This window comes from Myodes glareolus, chromosome 4 (assembly GCF_982192425.1).
Source record: "Myodes glareolus chromosome 4, mMyoGla1.1, whole genome shotgun sequence".
Taxonomy (NCBI): domain Eukaryota; kingdom Metazoa; phylum Chordata; class Mammalia; order Rodentia; family Cricetidae; genus Myodes; species Myodes glareolus.
Window position 1 is genome coordinate 72,489,900 of NC_142029.1, and position 18,182 is coordinate 72,508,081.

The 18,182-nt window shown below is 51.2% G+C and overlaps 1 protein-coding gene across 1 annotated transcript in view; it reads left to right on the forward strand.

Moving 5' to 3' along the window:
- Nectin1 (nectin cell adhesion molecule 1) overlaps positions 1–18,182 on the forward strand; it is a 62,169-nt gene that overhangs the window by 38,834 nt on the left and 5,153 nt on the right. Inside the window, exons 2-5 of the mRNA XM_048416903.3 lie at positions 7,043–7,393; positions 7,857–8,159; positions 8,462–8,579; positions 10,078–10,229. Coding sequence (XP_048272860.2) covers positions 7,043–7,393; positions 7,857–8,159; positions 8,462–8,579; positions 10,078–10,229 — 924 coding nt within the window. The remainder of the gene's footprint in view (positions 1–7,042; positions 7,394–7,856; positions 8,160–8,461; positions 8,580–10,077; positions 10,230–18,182) is intronic.

The following is an 18,182-nucleotide window of genomic DNA, read 5'->3' on the forward strand; positions in this document are numbered from 1 at the left end:
TTCTCACCAGCAGAGGTTCCTGAACCGCAGGAGGCGAGAAACAGAGATGCTAAAGCACCGTGCACAAAACATGCGTGCTGTGCCTTCTTGCTGTGGCTCCCCTGGGAGGACTGGCTGGGCACTGGGATAAGAAATGGGATACTTCTGTCTGCTCCTGGTGCCCTCTAAGCCAGGTCACTGTGGCCCTGTCCTGGGTATGAAGGGGAGTTTGGAAGCAGGCGATGCAGCCTGGGAGCCAAGGAGCTCCTGAATTAATGGGGAACCATGCCTGGGGCGTAGAGACAAGAAAGGACAAGTTCAAAGGGCTTCAGCAAGCGCCCTGCCCTTATGGGTTCTTGCTGGCAGAACGATCGGATCCAGATGACAGGTTGGCAAAACCTCCCGAGAAGAGATGGCCCCAGAAAGGGGGTTCTTTCCTGGTTCCATGTCTTCCTTGCCAGTCTACCCCAAATGCTTCCCGCTTGGACTTCCTGAGGGATCACATTTCGGAAAGAAGCTGTGCTGAGGGGAGGGAGGGTCCTAAAGCTTCAGGTCACCTCACTGACTCAGCAGAGTTTCAGGGACCCTTCCCCCTCCCCTTTGTGAGTCATTCCTGCTTGCACTTAGCTGTTCCTCACCACCGGAAGTCCTGTCCTGTCTGCCAGCTCCTGGAGGGGAGGGAGGGAGCATGCCTAGAAAGCCCTAGAAGCAAAGGATATTGGTTTCAACTCGGGATGTACCTTGCTAGTAGGGCATTTAATTAGCTAGCATGTGCAAGGTCCTGGGTTGGATTTCCAATACAGTCCCAGACCTAAACACACACACACACACACACATACTTGGGAAGGGGTGTTGATTTTTTCTAGCCAGGTGTCATGGTCATGGTAGCTTTCACATGTAACAAATCCCACACTGGGCAGGAAACTTAGTCAAAAGGTTAAGACAGGAGACTAGCCATGAGTTTGAGGCCAGCCTAGACTGCATAGTCTTATTCTAAGGTAGCTTAGGCTACAGTGTGAGACTTTGTCTCACAACAAAGTAAAACCCTCCCCAAAGAGAGATGTTGTTTTGGTGCAGGTCCTTGTCAGAGAGCCCAGCAGCCCACACCTGTACCCATAGACTTTATTCTCTCTCCTGTGCTAACAGTCTGCTCAAGCCGCTGCTGGAGACACTGAGGCAAGCTTCAGGAAATGAAGGCCTGGAGAAGATCTGCCCGGACAGTGGTCCTCACAAAAGCCCTCATTTACACACCCACCTCCGGAGCCCAGACCCAGCTTGCCCAGCTAGGACAGGAGTTCTAAAGTCAAAAAGGGCAGGAAGAGAGACTGCTCGTGTGGCCACACCCGATGCGTGGGAACTCTTGCCACCCCCTGCAGATCAGCTCCATGGCAAGCAGGGCAGGGCCCTGGGGAGCAGGTTCCTCTGCCACAACTGAAGAGCCTTTGTGTCTTGTTGCTGAGCTTGGGTTTTTGCAGCCCTGTGACGTTGTCGGGGGGCTGGTCCGACGCTTGCCTTGCTGGCTCAGCACTTCTGAGAAGCCAGGTCACCCCAACCACCTCGCCTGTGCTCTGTTAAGGAAACTGAGACCCCAGAGGCCTGAGTCTTGGACCTTGACCGTATAGGGTGGTCAGGGAGGATCTAGGCAGTGATTTAGGTCGGGGCAGGGAAAGATTCATCGTGTACCCTAAGGTGTAGGAACACCCCTTCTGTAGGTGTGGGTTCTATGATTTCTGCACCTCCTGCCCCCTACTCTTTTCTCTTCCCACTGCGCACGTAAGAGCCTTCTGTAGGTGCTCCAGCCTGAGCTCACTAGATTCCATTTCTGACCCCGAGTCAACACGAGGCACCTATGAGTACCAGGGCTGTGTATCGGGATTAGCTTTTGTGTCGTTTTCAAAGGTTTCTGAGGGTATTTCCCAGAAGGTCACCACCCAGAACAAGGTCCCCAGGGAGATAGATTGAACCAGACTCTGGTTTAGGGTAGGAATTGCATTAGGCCAGAGGGGCTACTAGTCTGTTCTTGGGCAGATGACCTAACCACTCCTGACCTAGTTAGTAGCAGGTTGCCTGATCCATTGAGCCCTCATGCACTACCATGTCATAAGCACTAGTCTATAATCTGCAGGGGAAGAGTACTTTCTTATTGCTCAGGTAACCAGAGAGTCAGCAGATTCCCCAAACTGTGCTGTCTACCATGGCAGACGTAATGTGATCAACAAAGCAGCCCAAGGTCAAGGACATCCCTGCTTTTCCCATGATAGCTAGACATCCCTTGAGTGACAGGATAGAGACTCCACACATGTGCAGGAAATAGTAATGGGTACAGTTGCATGGTGATATGTCATTGAGTTCCTAGTAGAAGTGCCCACCAGAAATTCAGGAATGAGAATCACCTTGGTGTCCCAGAAAAGGGGGCCTGTAGCACCCCGTTCACTGCCTCGTGCCAGGCAGATAATCAGTAAACATCTGTTGATTGAAGTTCCAGAAAAGGAGGCCTACTGCTTCACAGATAGTGTTGTTGGTGATGATGACAACGACAATGATGGCGGCAACAGCATTGATTATTTTGTGCTGATGCTGCTTTCTGAGTGTCCTGTGTACGCCTTCATCTCATCCTTACAGCAGTTTTATAAGGCAGGCATTAGCTATTAGGACGCCCATTTTGCAGATATGTACCCCCAGTGTAAACTGAGTCGCAGAGAGGTCGAGTCATTGGCCCACTGGAAGGCGCAGCGGCAGAATGCAAACTCATATTGCAGACTCTTCCCAATCCCATCACACACCTCAAATAGGGGTGCCAGAAAGGCCGTGCAGAGCTTGGGAGCCACCCATGTTGTTTTCCAGACCGTGAAGCTGGAGCAGGCATGGAGAAAACGGAGCATATTCAAGACCTCCCTTCCTGACACCTGCCCCTGCAGGCACCCACCAATCCTGTTCCTTTTCTCAGGCTTTCCACCCAGCCCCTCCTCTCCATATTCAAGGGTGAGCTCTTTTCTCTTTGGAAAGCCACCCAGCCTAAGAGCTAGATACTTAGATCTGATTTGGCATGCTTAGTCCAAGCCAGGGAGCCCCCACAGAAGCTTGGGAACCGGGTCCCTTAGGCTAGAATGTTGAAGCAGGGCCTAATTGTGCTAATCTTCCCCTCTCAACTCCAAGACACTGGGGGCTTTACCCTTAATACTTCAGGAGCCCCACATGCCACCCGTGGACTACCTCCTAGGCTCTGTTAATAGCCAGTCATGACAGATGCCAAGAGTAAATGTGAGCATGCCTACTACTGACAGGTCGTCATGTCCCCAGCCAGTCCATTGCAGGGCCAGAAAGGACCAGAAATGCCTTTGTGAACAATGAGGGGACACCAGGAATGCTTCTCTCTACGCCATGAAGCTGCTTTTGGGAGAACCCAGAGGAGAGAAAAATGGCTTCTATCCAGCATAGACTTAGGTAGGGAAGACACACACACACACACACACACACACACACACACCTGCTTTGGCACAGAAACCTCCCCAGCTTACATGGGGCATCAGCAGCAACCTCCCCTCCTGGCACCAACTTATCCCTGAAGGGTGAGGTCACTGCTTGGGAAACAGCACGGGAATATCAATCAGTCTGTGCATCAGGGCCTCCCCCCGCCTGTCCCACAACTGCAGAAGGGATGAGAGGAGATGGGGTAGTGGGACTCGGTAGTGTTCCTCCAGGCCCACCATACCTAGCACCAACATGCTTCCTGATACCTATGCCCCTTCCCCCAACTCTCACGTTGTGGCCCAAGCCCTCCCAACTGGCTTTTCCAGTTCTTGGCTTTATGTGGCGCAAGTTCCCCAATTATGCCCACATTATCTCAGCTGCTGGGCAGCCTCCAGCAGGCTTGGGGAGTGTAGGCTGGAGGAGCATCAGGGAGCACCCATTTATCCTGTCAGGGAGGATGGAAGAATTAATTGCTCGCCAGCTGACCAGTCAGCAAGAGTGCTAGACCATCTGACCCACTGACCTCCTCTCAGGCTGCTTCTGGGTAGGGTGTGGACGGGGTTGCTGTGAGACAGTTAGAGCCAGAAGGGTAGGGAGACCCAGGCAGCCAGCCTGCTCCTTTACAGAGGCAAGGGAAATGACTGTTAGGGTCTCACGGGTCGGCGGAAATTCAGCCCCCACCTATGTGCCATACTCCCTCCTCACCTGTCTCACAGCTCCCCCAGCCCCCAACTGCTTGAGGTGTCTGGTACTTCCAAGGGCCAGTGGGGGCAGGGTGGGGGGCAGGAACACTCAACGTACTCGTTAAGACTCTAGTGTGAATGGCAGAAAGAATGGGGATATGTATTAAATTCTCCATGTCAGGGACATGGCTTGGGAAAGCCAACAGCATATTTCTTCGCTCTCTCTCTCTCTCTCTCTCTCTCTCTCTCTCTCTCTCACACACACACACACACACACACACACACACACACACACCTCTCCTTTCCTCCTTACCTACACATGCCTCCCAAGGTCTCAATAGTAGTCCACACTGGCTTTGAACTTAAGACCTTCTGACTCTAACTCCCGAAGGCTAACATTACAAGCACATCCCAGCATGCATTTCCTGAGAGCATGTTGTATACAGTATAAGCCCCTAAGATCCCACAGTCAATGTGATTTCTGGAAGAGCGGGATGGGAAGCAATGTGCTGAACTGACCGTGGGCTTTGGAGCCTTCCCAAGAACCTCCACTTCTCCATCACACAGAGGAGGCAAGGGGAAGCCCCAGCTCCCCACTCTTGGATCCCAGACCTCTCAAAGCCATCCTCCTGCCTCTGCATCAGCAGAGGTACTGATGGTACTCAGTAAAATGAAGATGTGGGGTATAAAGAACACAAATGTATGCATTCGTCAATCACAGGACAGACTCAGAGGTGGACAGAAGTGGAGGGCAGGGGTGGTTGTCTCCAGCTAAGGATCTCAAAAGCAAGAACTCTGTAGATGTGGAGACTGGAGGGAACTTATGCCTTGCCACCCACTGCCCTTCCTGGGAGTCTCCATTCTCCTGACTACCACTGCAGTTTGCCCAGCAATAAATATTTGCTACACTAGAGAAAAGAAAACACGGAAGCCTGCTATGTAAGCCAGATGCTGAGCTGGCCTGGGCTTTGGAGACTCAGGAAGGGAAAGAACTCCCTGCAAGAGTTCCTAGTCCAAGAGAGAAGTGGGTATACACAGCCGTATTCTGAGACAGGGAGGCTGTACTGGGAGGAACCTGGAAGATCGGACTGGGAGCTTCCTAACAAAAGGGCCTGAGTGGGTTCCTCACAGGAGCTGAAGGGGAGGGGCCCTCTCGCTGCCGTGCATCTGTGCACCTTCGCACCTTCTCCAGTTCCTGCCCCTGCCCCCTTGTCGTTTCTTACCTGTATGCTGTTTGGTTCCCCAGCAACGGGTGAGGTAGAGAAGACTGGATTATCTGGCTCATTTGTCAGATGAGGGAACCAAAGCCCAGGAAAGCTCCCAGCTAGAGTTCTGCTTGGATAGCAGAGCTTTCGACCCTCAAACAAAACAACAGCTTGCTAAGTTAGTAAGGTGCCACCCCTTATATCGTAAAATTCTGGAGGCTGAGGCGGGAAGGTGGTTAGTTTAAGATCAGACTTGACTATGTAGTCAAAAACTGCCTTCAGAGACATTTGGGGGGGCGGGCAAGGGAAGGCAGAGCTTGAATGTAGCTCCGTAGTGGAAGACTTACCAGGCATGTTGTCTCCATCCACAGAACGAGAGGGATAAACTAGCATGTGGATGTATGTTACTAACATGGAACACTGACCCACATCACTAAGTGAAAAGCACCATTTGGACAATCTGTACAGTATGATTCTAATTTTTAAAAAAAAAAATAGAGAGAGCTAGGGAGATGGCTCACTGGGTAAAGTGCATGCCATAAAAGCTTTAGGGCCATAGCGCCTGCACAGGTGCCAGATGGGCATAGTTGCCTGCCTAGGAGGCAAAGATGGGATCCCCGGGGCAATCTGGCTAGCCAAGTTAACACCATCTGGGTCCAACTGAGAGATCTTACCTAAAAATATAAGGCAGAGAAGCTCATGCCTTTTAATTCTAGCGCAAAGGAGACAGAGGCAAGCAGATCTCTGCAAATTCGAAGCCAGCCTGGTTAACACAGCGAATTCCAGGCCAGCCAGATAGTAAGACCCTGACCAAAGAAAGAAAAATATGGTAGAACGTAATTGAGGAAGCTAGTTAGCATCAACCTCAGACCCCCATGTGCATGTGTAATACACATGCAAAAACAAACAAACAAACAAAAAAAAACCCCACAAATAGTAGCCAGGCATTGTAGTGGCATTAATAGAGAATCACAGCACTCAGGAAACTGAGACATCGGCTGGTGGTGGTACACACCTTTAATCCCAGCATTCAGGAGGCAGAGGCAGGTGGATTTCTGTGAGTTCAAGGCCAGCCTGATCTACAGTGTGAGTTCCAGGACAGCCAGGGCTACACAGAAAAACCATGTCTCAGGGGAGGGGAAGGGATCTGAGATATGAGGATCCTGAATCCAGGGCCATTCTGAGCTACAAGTGAATGATGCCATTGTCTTCTTGGTATTTTTCAGAATTATCTAGAGTGAGATTTTATTATTAAATTCATTTATTTTATGTATATGTGTGTAGCTGTGGTGGGTACATGGAGGTCTGAGAACAATTTAAAGGGGACTCTTCTTCCATTGTGTGAGTTCTGGGGATCAAATTTAGGTCATCATTCTTGGTGAACAATGTCTTTACCCACTGAGCCACCTTAGCAGGTGGTTTTTATATCAGGTAATTAATTGATTCATTTTGGGGGGATTCTAAATGAGTTTCATTTGTGTCTCAGGTTGTCCTGGACCTTACTACGAAACCTGGACTGGCCTCAAAGTCCCATAGCAATCTTTCTGCTTAGCCTCCCAAGTGCTGGGACTCTAGGCACAAACCACCAGACCCAGTATTATTTTCATAAAAGAAATGACTGCTGTAAAAGTTAAGACCAAAGGACAGAGACTGGTAAGTGTCTGTCACTGACCACTGACCATTTCCTATCTTCCCATCCACCAGGCACTCACACGCAGATGGTGCAGGTGAACGACTCCATGTACGGCTTCATCGGCACAGACGTGGTGTTGCACTGTAGCTTTGCCAACCCACTGCCCAGTGTGAAGATTACCCAGGTCACGTGGCAGAAGTCCACCAATGGCTCCAAGCAGAACATGGCCATCTACAACCCAACTATGGGCGTCTCTGTTTTGCCTCCCTATGAGAAACGAGTGGAGTTCCTGCGACCCTCCTTCATTGATGGCACCATCCGCCTCTCCCGCCTGGAGCTGGAGGATGAGGGCATGTACATCTGTGAATTTGCCACCTTTCCTACAGGCAACCGTGAGAGCCAGCTCAATCTCACTGTGATGGGTAAGATGCCCTGGGCCTCTTTCCCTTGCCTGTCTAAAGGGGTTGACCATTCTTAGCATGTGCCCCAGTGGCCCCAGACACCCCTGTTAGGTTGGCATGTTCCCATAGCCAAGTGCCTCTCACTTGACTAGCCAGACTGTCCACAATTCCCAAGATTGGGGATGGGGTCTTACTTAGCATTGGGCAGGGGCAGTATTTAGGTTGAAGCCTCCACTAAGGGACATTGTATTGGAGACTAGGACACAGGCAGGTACATGGGACACCGTAGTAAGGAAGGAAACTGCTTGGCTTGATCATGCCAAGACTCTAGGAAGTCTAAAAACAGGGCTGTTCGTGCAGCAAGAAGGATTTGCTGGCATGAGGCACTTCCCAAGGGAAATTCTGGAAAGGGCTTTGGCAAAGCACAGCTGAGAGGCAGGGGTGACGGGCAACTTCAACTAATGCTATAGTATTGTGCCCACAGCCAAACCTACCAACTGGATCGAGGGTACCCATGCAGTGCTTCGAGCCAGGAAGGGACAGGATGACAAGGTCCTGGTGGCCACCTGCACCTCAGCCAACGGGAAGCCTCCCAGTGTGGTGTCCTGGGAAACGCGGCTAAAGGGCGAGGCAGAGTACCAGGAAATTCGGAACCCCAATGGCACAGTGACAGTCATCAGCCGTTACCGCTTGGTGCCCAGCCGGGAAGCCCACCGGCAGTCCCTGGCTTGCATCGTCAACTATCACCTGGACCGCTTCAGGGAGAGCCTCACGCTCAATGTGCAGTGTGAGCCAGGGCCGGCCCCTCCCCACCCATTGCTGTCTGCCCTCCTCTTCTGTCCCCTAGTCTCTCCCCACGACTTTCTCCTCCAAGATGATGCAATTTCCCCATCCTCTCTTTCTGTCACTGCCCCCTCCTTCTGACCTTTCCCCCTGCTGCTTTGGCTCTGAGTCTTGGAATGCCAACTTGCCTTTCCTTCTAGCTGCTCCTGAGTCCTCACCGTCTCCCTTCCTTACCTGTTCCTTCTATGCCTTCCCTGCCTGCTCCCCTGACCTCACCCTCTTCCAACATCCTCGCTTGCCCCACAGATGAACCTGAGGTGACCATTGAGGGCTTTGATGGCAACTGGTACCTGCAGCGGACAGATGTGAAGCTGACATGCAAAGCAGATGCTAACCCCCCAGCCACCGAGTACCACTGGACCACGTGAGTGCTGTAGGCGGACCCATCCCTTGAAAACACCCTTTGCTGGACCTCACACCTCCAGACAGTAGGGAGGATTAGAGTCTAGGCTCAGATTTTTCCGTGGGGGTTAATTTAAGAGATCCCATGTACGCACACAGACTATGTACACACACCTCTGCATAGGAGTACTAGGGTTTGGGACTAATAATAATCATGCCAGCGGGGGTGTCCCTCCTGACCTGCTTCCCTTCACTCACTAATAAAAGATTTTGTCACTTTTCTTTGGTGAATCATTCCACCCCAGTGCCCATTATTTATTTTTTTTTCCAAGGTGTCCCCTGGGAAGCTGGTGTTCTGGAACACCCCAGTCTTCCTTTGTTCCTAGTCTTTCGGTACAACAACCCCAGGTTCTCTGGGTAGAAGCAGCAGTGGACGCCCATGTCCCACTATCCCATTCTTGACTTTACAGTCTGGTTCTTGACCTTCAGAGGGGAATCTATCCCCCCTAGCCAACTTAAACATCTCAAACCACCATTGTTTCCAGAAACCTAGGTGGGACTCAGGGTGTGGGGGGGGAGCTAAGAAAGTTGACATGGATGGCCAGAAGTCAGCAGCTAAAAGTGAGTCTAAACCGTTTTCCAGGAAGTAGAGGACCCTGGCAGGCCATCCCTCTCAGCCTGCATTTCTAGGCACAAAACTGCTTCTGAAAAGATGAGGGTGGGCAGAACCTGCTTGTTAGTGAGCCCTGTAGCCAGAGCAGTTGTTGACCTTACTGAAGAACAGCTAACAAGGGAAGGACAAAGGCTTTCTGTACTTGGCAAACTCCTAGAACGTTCCCCACACGAACACATCTTGAGACATGTCCAGTAATGGCAAGATGATCAGTAGGAGTTCAGCCATGCCTGCTTTCACATCCGAATAGCTTCTCCCAATGCTCTTGGCCTCGGTGGCCCCACCGAAGGAGGACTAGGGTCAGGACCCAGGTGTCTCTGTTGTCAACCCACTACCAAGGAGACAAGGACCAAGGAGAAGCCCCAGGAGCAGTAGAACAAACACTCTCCTGAAGCCTGCAGATCCAGCTGGCCTCCGCTCGGCTGCTTCCCAGCTGTGTGCCCTTGGCCTTGAATCTCGGGTTTCATCTGTTAATGCGGGAGGAATACCCACCTGCCTTGAATAGGCCTCAGTGGCAAGATGCTCAAACATGAACTGCCAAGCATAGTGACCCAAACCCTGTCATCCCAGCACCAGGGAGGCCCATTCAGGATTGCTGCAAGTTCAGAACCTACCTAGGCTACGGAACAAAACCCTGTCTCAAAACCCATGAATTCCTGAGGAATAGAAAACTGAAATGCAAGACACTATTGTTGTTCCTATTTTTTCTCCATTCCAAGCAGTCCCTAATACTCAGCAGAAGAGCTGGTAGAGAGGATAGCACTGGAACCAAGTGGATGCCCCAGGGGTGACTCTTGGAGTTGACGAGTCGTTCGTAACCCTTCCCTGTGTCTCCCAATACCTACAGGCTGAATGGCTCTCTCCCCAAGGGTGTGGAGGCCCAGAACAGAACCCTCTTCTTCCGAGGACCCATCAGCTACAGCCTGGCAGGAACCTACATCTGTGAGGCCACCAACCCCATTGGTACCCGCTCAGGCCAGGTGGAGGTCAATATCACAGGTAGGAATCTTTGCCTCCCCTCCGCTCCCCATCCTCAGGTTCTTTCATAGCCGCATCTGCTCCTTTCTTTGCACCCGGTGGGAAGTTTGTGTCTTTGTACCCCCCTTGCTTCTCTGCAGCTCAGGCCATGGTTCTTTCTTCACACTTTCCTCTTTGCGTTATGATGGGGGTGGTTATAGGGTGCAGTCAGAGTGACCTTCGGGGGCAGGAAGTGCTGTTTTCAGAAATGGCTGAACGCTTGCATCAGGGAGTCCTGCTGTCTTGGTGGAACAGGTCTGCAGGTGGGCTCACATCCTCCCAAGTTCTGCAGCTGGAGTTGAGGAAGCCTGCAGGGCTGCAGGGCGAGGCTCGCCTACAGCAGAACACCACACAGACAGGAAAGTAGAGGCTACAGTGAGCAAGCACCCTGAAGGCATTGGATACTTACATCTGGAGACCAAATTGCTCTTTTCCCAGATCTTCCTCTGTCATTACGGGAGGGGTGAATCAATCAGTCAGGGGAAATGAGGGCTGTGATGCTCCACAGAGAGACTTCACCTGGGATGTGACCTGAGTGAGCCTCGTCTGTAAAATGGGGGTAGTGTGACCTGCCTTGAAGGAAGGGCTGCTGTCCAATGACACATAATGCAGGTCACATAACTGAGCACAACCCAGTCTGTCAGTAAGTGTCCAAGGCTCTGTTATTATTGTCGCGACCTCCATCATTATCACTGTCATTAATAGGAGCATCAAAACAAATGCACCAAGGAGTAAATTGCCACCAAACTTCAAAAGGGGGAGTGTTTTTAGTATCAAACCTGAGCTGGTTGCAGAGTGAGAAAGTGACACAAAGAACCTCCAAAAAACAGGAAGGGGCATGCCACTGCCACCAAAGGAGACAGGATGTAATTTGCACAGAGTGATCCTGGGCTTCCAGGAAACTAGGCAGTAACATAGTCTAGCTAGACACAGGTTTGGGGGAGCCCTGAGGACATCATCTGTGAATACATTCCAAACACATCTGCACAGGGAGCAGATGGAGCTATCCAGGGACCACACTGGCCTGTCCTTGGGGCTGTCTTGTCACCTTGGAACGAGAGGGTGTGGTCGCTTGCTATTTTCTTCAGCACCCTGTCCCTGACACTGAGAATGTTTATAGGAGTAGAGGTGCCAGGGTTGGAGCCTGCTGATAGCCAAGGTCACCTGCCAGGGCAGGGACAGACAGCAGAAGTGGACTGTACCGCCCTTCCCCCTTCTGGGACAAGTTGGAGATATATAGGGTCCAGAGCTCTGGCCCTGAGGCTGTGGGGTTGGATGAGGAAATGCACAGCTGCCTTCTGTGAAGAGCCACCAGACCAAGTGTGATGAGCAGTGTTACCTGAGGTCCAGGAATGTGTCTGCACAGGGATTCTTCTTGGTTGTGTGGCCTTGAATAAGTTCTTTACCTCTTTGAACCTCAGCTTCCCGGTTTGTAATGTGGAGGTAGTCCAACTTACATCCCATTGTCCATGTGATCATGGAGCGCTCCCTCCAACACGAACACCAGAGCCACCACAGCATCCCACTCTGCCACCCAGGAACTCTGGGGGAAAAGCTGATTGGAAATTTGGTGGAAGTAAAGAACCTGGAAGCATCCTCTCATTGATGTTGCTTCTCAGCATGAGAAGACCAACCAGAAACCCTGCTAGGGCAAGTATGCCCAGCCTCAGAATCCAGCAAGAGGGTGCATCCTCCCTTCTCCAAAAGCCCAGGAGCAGAGGTGATGGTCTTGAGGAAGGGCTGCTCCTCTGGGCTCAGATGTAGGAGCAGAGAGGAGGAAAAGGAAGAAGAGACTAGCCATGGGGAGGAAGCTGCCGTGGGCACCCAGTACCTGCTGTGGGACCTGCGGTCAAATCTATCTAGGTGGTGGTGTGTGCTCACCTGCACATAACATCTGGAGTGTGTTCGAGGATAGGTGGTCTAAAGCATCCCAGAGCTCCAGCTGGAAAAGGGTCATACCATGCCAGTTCTGTTGCTAGCAAATCTATTAGTCAGGAACCAAGAGACAAGAAAACATGGCACTCCTCGCTGTCCTGATGGGCTCAGGAGCTGTGGGTCAGCCCCACAGGGAGCAGCTTTCAACCTTTTTGAAGGATTCAGCCAGATGTTTAAACCTTTCCAGTGCTGTTGATTCTTTAACTGGCAGGCGACCTCATCGCCATTTTCCCCACATCAGCCAGTAGCCTCTGCAATCTCTGGGGACCGCCCCCAAGGAGCATATCTGGGCCCTGTGTTCCCAGCCCCACTGGTCTGAAGGCAATGCATGAGTGAAAGGGATAAATGGGAATTTAATATTTCATTCTGACTGCCCTGCGCACATCTGGAGAGTGGAACAAAGAGCAGCTGGGGTGGAGTAGGCAGGGGGCACACATGGAGGGTGGGGATGGAAGGAGGACGGCCCATGATGAAGCAACATAGCAGGGCTATGTTCAGATTGCTGCATGGTGTCACTAGGACTAGTCAGTCACTGTCACAGTGAATGACCCCTCGTGTGAGATAGGCCCAAGCTGGTCAAAGGATAAGAAAGCTGTAGAAACAACCTAGCAGAATTTGTGGATGCATTTAACAGTGTCTGGCCACTCAAAGAAGCCCATGTTCAAAGCCTTGTACTGAGAAGCAGTTTTAGAGTGCTGGGTAAGGGATCCCACAGCATAGTAGCTAGAGGACCAACCTTCTTCCACAAGGGCTAAGGGTAGGGAGGGATCCAGGATATGGCCTTGACCAAATAGGATATAGCTTTCCTCCCTAAGGGTATTAGGAAAGTGGCAGATTAGCCTCTTGCCACTCCCAAGAGCGGGGCAGGGAAGCTTCTCCAGCTTATTGTGTCTGTCTCAACTCTTATTCTCGGTGAAGTTTGGGCTCGTCCTGTGGGCATGCCAGTTAGGCCAGTTCTTTGGACCAAGGATGGTGGGCCTTCACAGGGAGTGTCTCTGCAAGTGTGCGTGCCCAGACATGAGTGTGGGTGTGTTCTTCTGTAAGCATGTGTAAGCCAGTGTGAGCAGGCAAACCACTGTCTGCCTGCTGAGTGTGCAAATGGAAGCCTGGGGCTATGCTGAGGGCAAATATGCCTGTCTCCAAGCCAGCAAATGGCACATGTTTGGGAGTTGAGGATACAGCTGAGTCCGTACCTCCAGGAGTTCCTCTTCCAACTTGCAGGAGCTCCATCAGACAATGGAGGAACTACACAGCTGCTTCAGCTCTAGGAAGACCACAGGGTTTCTCAGGGTATGACCCCAGGCCTTCCCAGTCTCCCTGTGGCTAATCTCATTGCATGCTGGGAAACGTAGTTCTCGCAACTTCCTGGCCTGATCTGTTGTAGGTCATTTCCTGCCAGCTAAAACATTCAACACTGGTTGTGGAAGCAAGCCCAGACATTTTCTTTAAACCTAGAACTTAGTTCCAGACTATAAACCCTAACTCCAGTTCACCTCAGATCTATCCAAAGCCCCTCACCCATCTTAGTCTGGGAACTACAGACCCAGAATGAGAGGTTCCACTGCTCTGAGGTCCTGTCCATCTCAGAAGCCTGCAACCCCTCAGAAGCAGAGGCAGGTGGGCCACTTTGTCAGAGGATGTGAGAGGGACCAGCTGGGTCCCCAGAACAAGAGCAATGACCCCAGTGCTCGGTTCTTCCCTCTTGACGCAGCTGTGGCCCTTATGGTTCTACTTCTGACATAGAGACAGATACTGCTGGGTGTGACAAATGGAGGGGTGGAGGAGAGGGGCAGGATGTCCCTCTCCTGCTGGCACATGAATTAGCCATACCTTTCTTCGGCCTCACTCATTTGATGTGTTTATTTTGGCATCATGGACATTCCTCTGCTCTACACAGAACCGACACCAAAGTAGTCAGAGTAACGTGGATTCCCTTTGGTCACAAAAGGACCCACAGGAGCAGTAAACTTAGAGCTTAGGAAAAATAAAGTAGAGGACCTGGACGGAGGAGCTCAGAGGTAGAGAACCAAGTATAATCAGTCCCTAAGCCACTGCTCTCCTCCTACCCCGACTCCTATGAAATGAGGTCCCCAGTGTGTCCCAGGCCCACCTTATCTGTGGACTGAATGCTTTCCGCCGCCTGGAGTGAGCCTCACTTTTAAGGCAGAGCCATGGCATGAAAGAGTATGTTCTTTAACTTAACAGAGATTTCATTGCCATGTGAGCTAGGCATTTGGGATAAATCAATGAGCAAAACACACCAGACTCCATCTTTGTGAAGTTTATGGGGTCCTGGGGGTGATATATGGAAAAGAACAGCTAAAGAAAGGTCACTGTGCAGGAGATGAGGGACTTGTACGTTGCATTTTTAAAGATGGTAGGTGGGGAAAGTTTTCATGAGTAGGTGATGTTCAAGCCAAGCCCTGAGGTAGGTGATGGCATGAAGCTCCAGTCTATGGCAAAGAGCCCTCAGCCTTCAGGAACGCAGAACAAGATGGTGTCAGAGGTAGAGCAGGGCACAGGTCATGGAGAACATTCTAGACTCTGACTTTGGGCATTCTTTGAGAGGAAAACAGTCATTAACAGCTCTAGGCAGGGTAGCAATGGAATGTGACTTGCACATTGATGGGATCTTGCTGGCTGCTGTATCAGATTTAGTCCTTAGAAGCTGAAGGTGGAAGCAGTTAGGTGTCGATAGCTATAAATCGCCCAGGTGAGAGATGGTAGTGTCTTGGATGAGGGTGGTTGGGATGGAATGGTGAGAACTGGCTAGATTCTAGATTTATTTCAAAATATAATTTACAGAGTAGTTTGGGGCACCAACCATTCTCATCAGACAGATGATATAGCAAACTCTGTCATTCTGTGATTAGTGGGGTCAGGAAATCCAATCTAGCTGAGTTAAATGTAAGAGCATGATATTTTTCATTGGTTCTTTTCTGGGAAAGCAGGAAAGTAACCACGGTGGAACTTACGTTATGCAGAGCGGTCATGCTGCAGTGAGTCAGCCCCAGAGGATGAGCGGCTCCTTCCCTCGGCCCTTCTCTTATCCCTACTGAAAGGAGAATCAGAACCAACTGTGGCTAATCCTAATTTGCATTTATTAGTAACGAATTTTTAATTAATAAATTGGAATCTGAAATTGTGGGCAGAGTGTGTGGTGTAAGCCAAAGCTTGTTTGTGAATAGGGACTCACTTGAAGCTGAGTCTGTTATCTCAGCTACTTGGGGAGTTGAAGCCAGAGGATCACAGGTTCAAGGCCAGCCTGGGAAACTTAGTGAGACTCTGTCTCAAAATATGAAGTAAAAGAGAACTAAGAATATAGCCTGGTCGTAGAGTACTTGCCTGGCTTTATGCCAGGCTCTATGTTAAATCTCTCTCTCTCTCTCTGTCTCGCTCTCTCTCTCTCTCTCTCTCTCTCTCTCTCTCTCACACACACACACACACAACACACATACATACACAACCCACTTAGATAGCAAGCATAATGTGTTAATCAGCTTTTCGTTACTGTCACAAAATACTTGAGATAACAAATTTATAAAGGGGAAAAGTTCATACTCCTTTGACTCCAGCACTCCTGGAGGCAGAGGCAGGCAGATCTCTGTGAGTTCAAGGCCAGTCTGGTCTACACAGTGAGTTTCCGGACAGACAGGACTGCATAGTGAGACACTTGTTTTGGTGGGGGTGGAGTAGGGGTCCTTGGGGTAGCAGTGAGTTAATTCTAGCATACAGTTTCAAAAGTTACAGCTCATGGGTCCATGGTTGTCTGACCTAGGCTTTAGGGCCTATCGTGAGACAGAGCATGGAAAGACTGTGAGAAGCCAGCAAGCAAACAGACAAGGGACAGGGTCCCCATATCCCTTTCAAGGACACCCCCCCCCATGATCGGAATTCCTCCCACTAGGCTCTAATAGTACCACCCCCTCCCAGTAGTGCCATGAACTAGCAACTAAGCCTTTACCACCCAGGCCTTTGCTGAGGACAGCCGTGTGATAAGAGGCCAGGTTCTAAGGCCCAGCAGGCAATCGGGAGTTGCTGCCAGTCGTTGGGATAGAGAGTACCCACGACTACACAGTGGAAATTAATCTGCTCACTGTGAGTGGGACAGCTAAGAGGGTAGAGACCCAGTGAAGGTGAGAGTCCCGAGAATCTTCTACAAACAGCCAAAGCCAGAGAGGAACACTGGCATAACAGATGCCAGTGGCAGTGAGAGCCCAGTGGAGGACCGGTGGACGGAGAGGATGAGGAAGGAGGACAGACAGCCTGGTTGGAGCAGGTGGGATTTGAGTTGGTGATTCCGGAAGTTTCTCGACTCTGTAACCCTAAACGTTTGTTCCCTGGGATGGCCCTATGTGTGGGAAGATAGTGTCAGGCTCCAGGAAGCTGGGAATTACTCCACCCTGCATCTCTCTCAAAGTCCAGGGTGTGGGAGAAGGCGAAGGGCTCCCGTATGTCATCGAAGCCAATGTTTCTCAGAGCGTTTATCCTACTGGTTTTTTGCTGAGCTCTGAGTCAATGGCTCAAGGTCTCATGGGGTACAGTTTGGGAGTTGTATCCCAGAAACCTTCAGAGATACAGTTCTGCAGCTGAGTGAGAGCTGTGTACTTGAAGTGGCTTGGGACACCAGAGGATCACAGTTAAGTCATGAAATGGAGGTGAGCTCTGTCATGAGCAAAGACAGCGTGGGACAGAGGTTCAAAGACAAAGTCTCCACTAGGACAGCTGGAGAAAGCCCAAGAGTGCCCGTGGTTACAGAACACTGAGGAGGGAAAGCCAAGGACCCAGGGAATCTCGACGCAGCAAGCTAGGGGCACAGTTCAGAAGTTCTTTATGGACACCTCACTTACTATCTTGGCTTCTCTGAGACCATACCATCCTTCCAGACAGGGCAAAGTCCAGCTTCCAAGAAGCCTTTTCTGGGTGCATGCCACAATGTTCTCTTTCTCCTACACTCCTGAGCACTTTACGGCCGGTTCCCTCCATGCCTGCTTGCTGCTGAGACTCCGAGCATGTCATTTGGTTCCATAGCAATGTCGTGACTAGAGAGAAAGATATTTGGGGTATATTTGCTAGCTGAATAAGGAAGTAGACAGGTAAGGGTGGGCCAGGAGTGGTGGTAGCCTGTAGCCTCAACATTCAGAAAGCCGAGACAGGAAGATCTCAAGTTCAAAGCCAGCCTGGCCTAGTGAGGCCTTGTTCCAAACCAACCAAGCAAAGAAAGACATGGAGGCAGATGCAGAGGATCAGATCTGAGAACTGAAGCGGAGAAGGCTAAGAGTACAGATGTGTAAGGTGCTTCCTTTCTAAGGGCAGTGAGCAAGCAGATGGGACCCAGGAAACCAAGAAGAACTTGAGACTGCTCCCAGAGACTGTTGCAGGGATAGGCAGTTCGAGACAGATATCAGTAAACATTTACAGACCATCTCCCTGTGACCTACACTGAGGACACTCTGGTGACAAACGGGGAACCCAATCCCCCAGGCTTGTGCCTCTCTCCACCAGCTCCAGGCTCAGGAGCATCTGGGTGGCCACAACTCAGCCATGTGATCTCAGGCAAGTGTTCCCCCCCACTTTGGGGCCCCCGTGAGCCACGGGAAAGCCTTTCCCCCATTCCGAACCTCCGCCCTGCTCCTGCCTGCTAGCCAACAGCACCCCACACACTCACATGGGACCCATGGGAGGAGTAGGATTCCGATGGAGTGAGTGATGCTGAATTAGGGAGTGAGCCAGCTGCAGCGGGCTCCCAGGAGCAGACACATGGGCCCAGACAGGCATCCTACCTTGGCCTTGGCCCTCCTGGGCCAGGCTGGAGAGAGGACTGGACAGCAGCTTGCCCTGAGTCTACACCCCAGCGCCTTACCAAGGCCAGTCATGGTCTCCGGTGCCACCCTGTGGTAGTGCTGGGAACCGTCTCTCTGTGTCTTGTCCTGGGACCTCTTGGCCTCTGGCCTGGTGTGGCCTGACTTAGCCTTCTCCCATCCACCTCCCAGGCCTGGA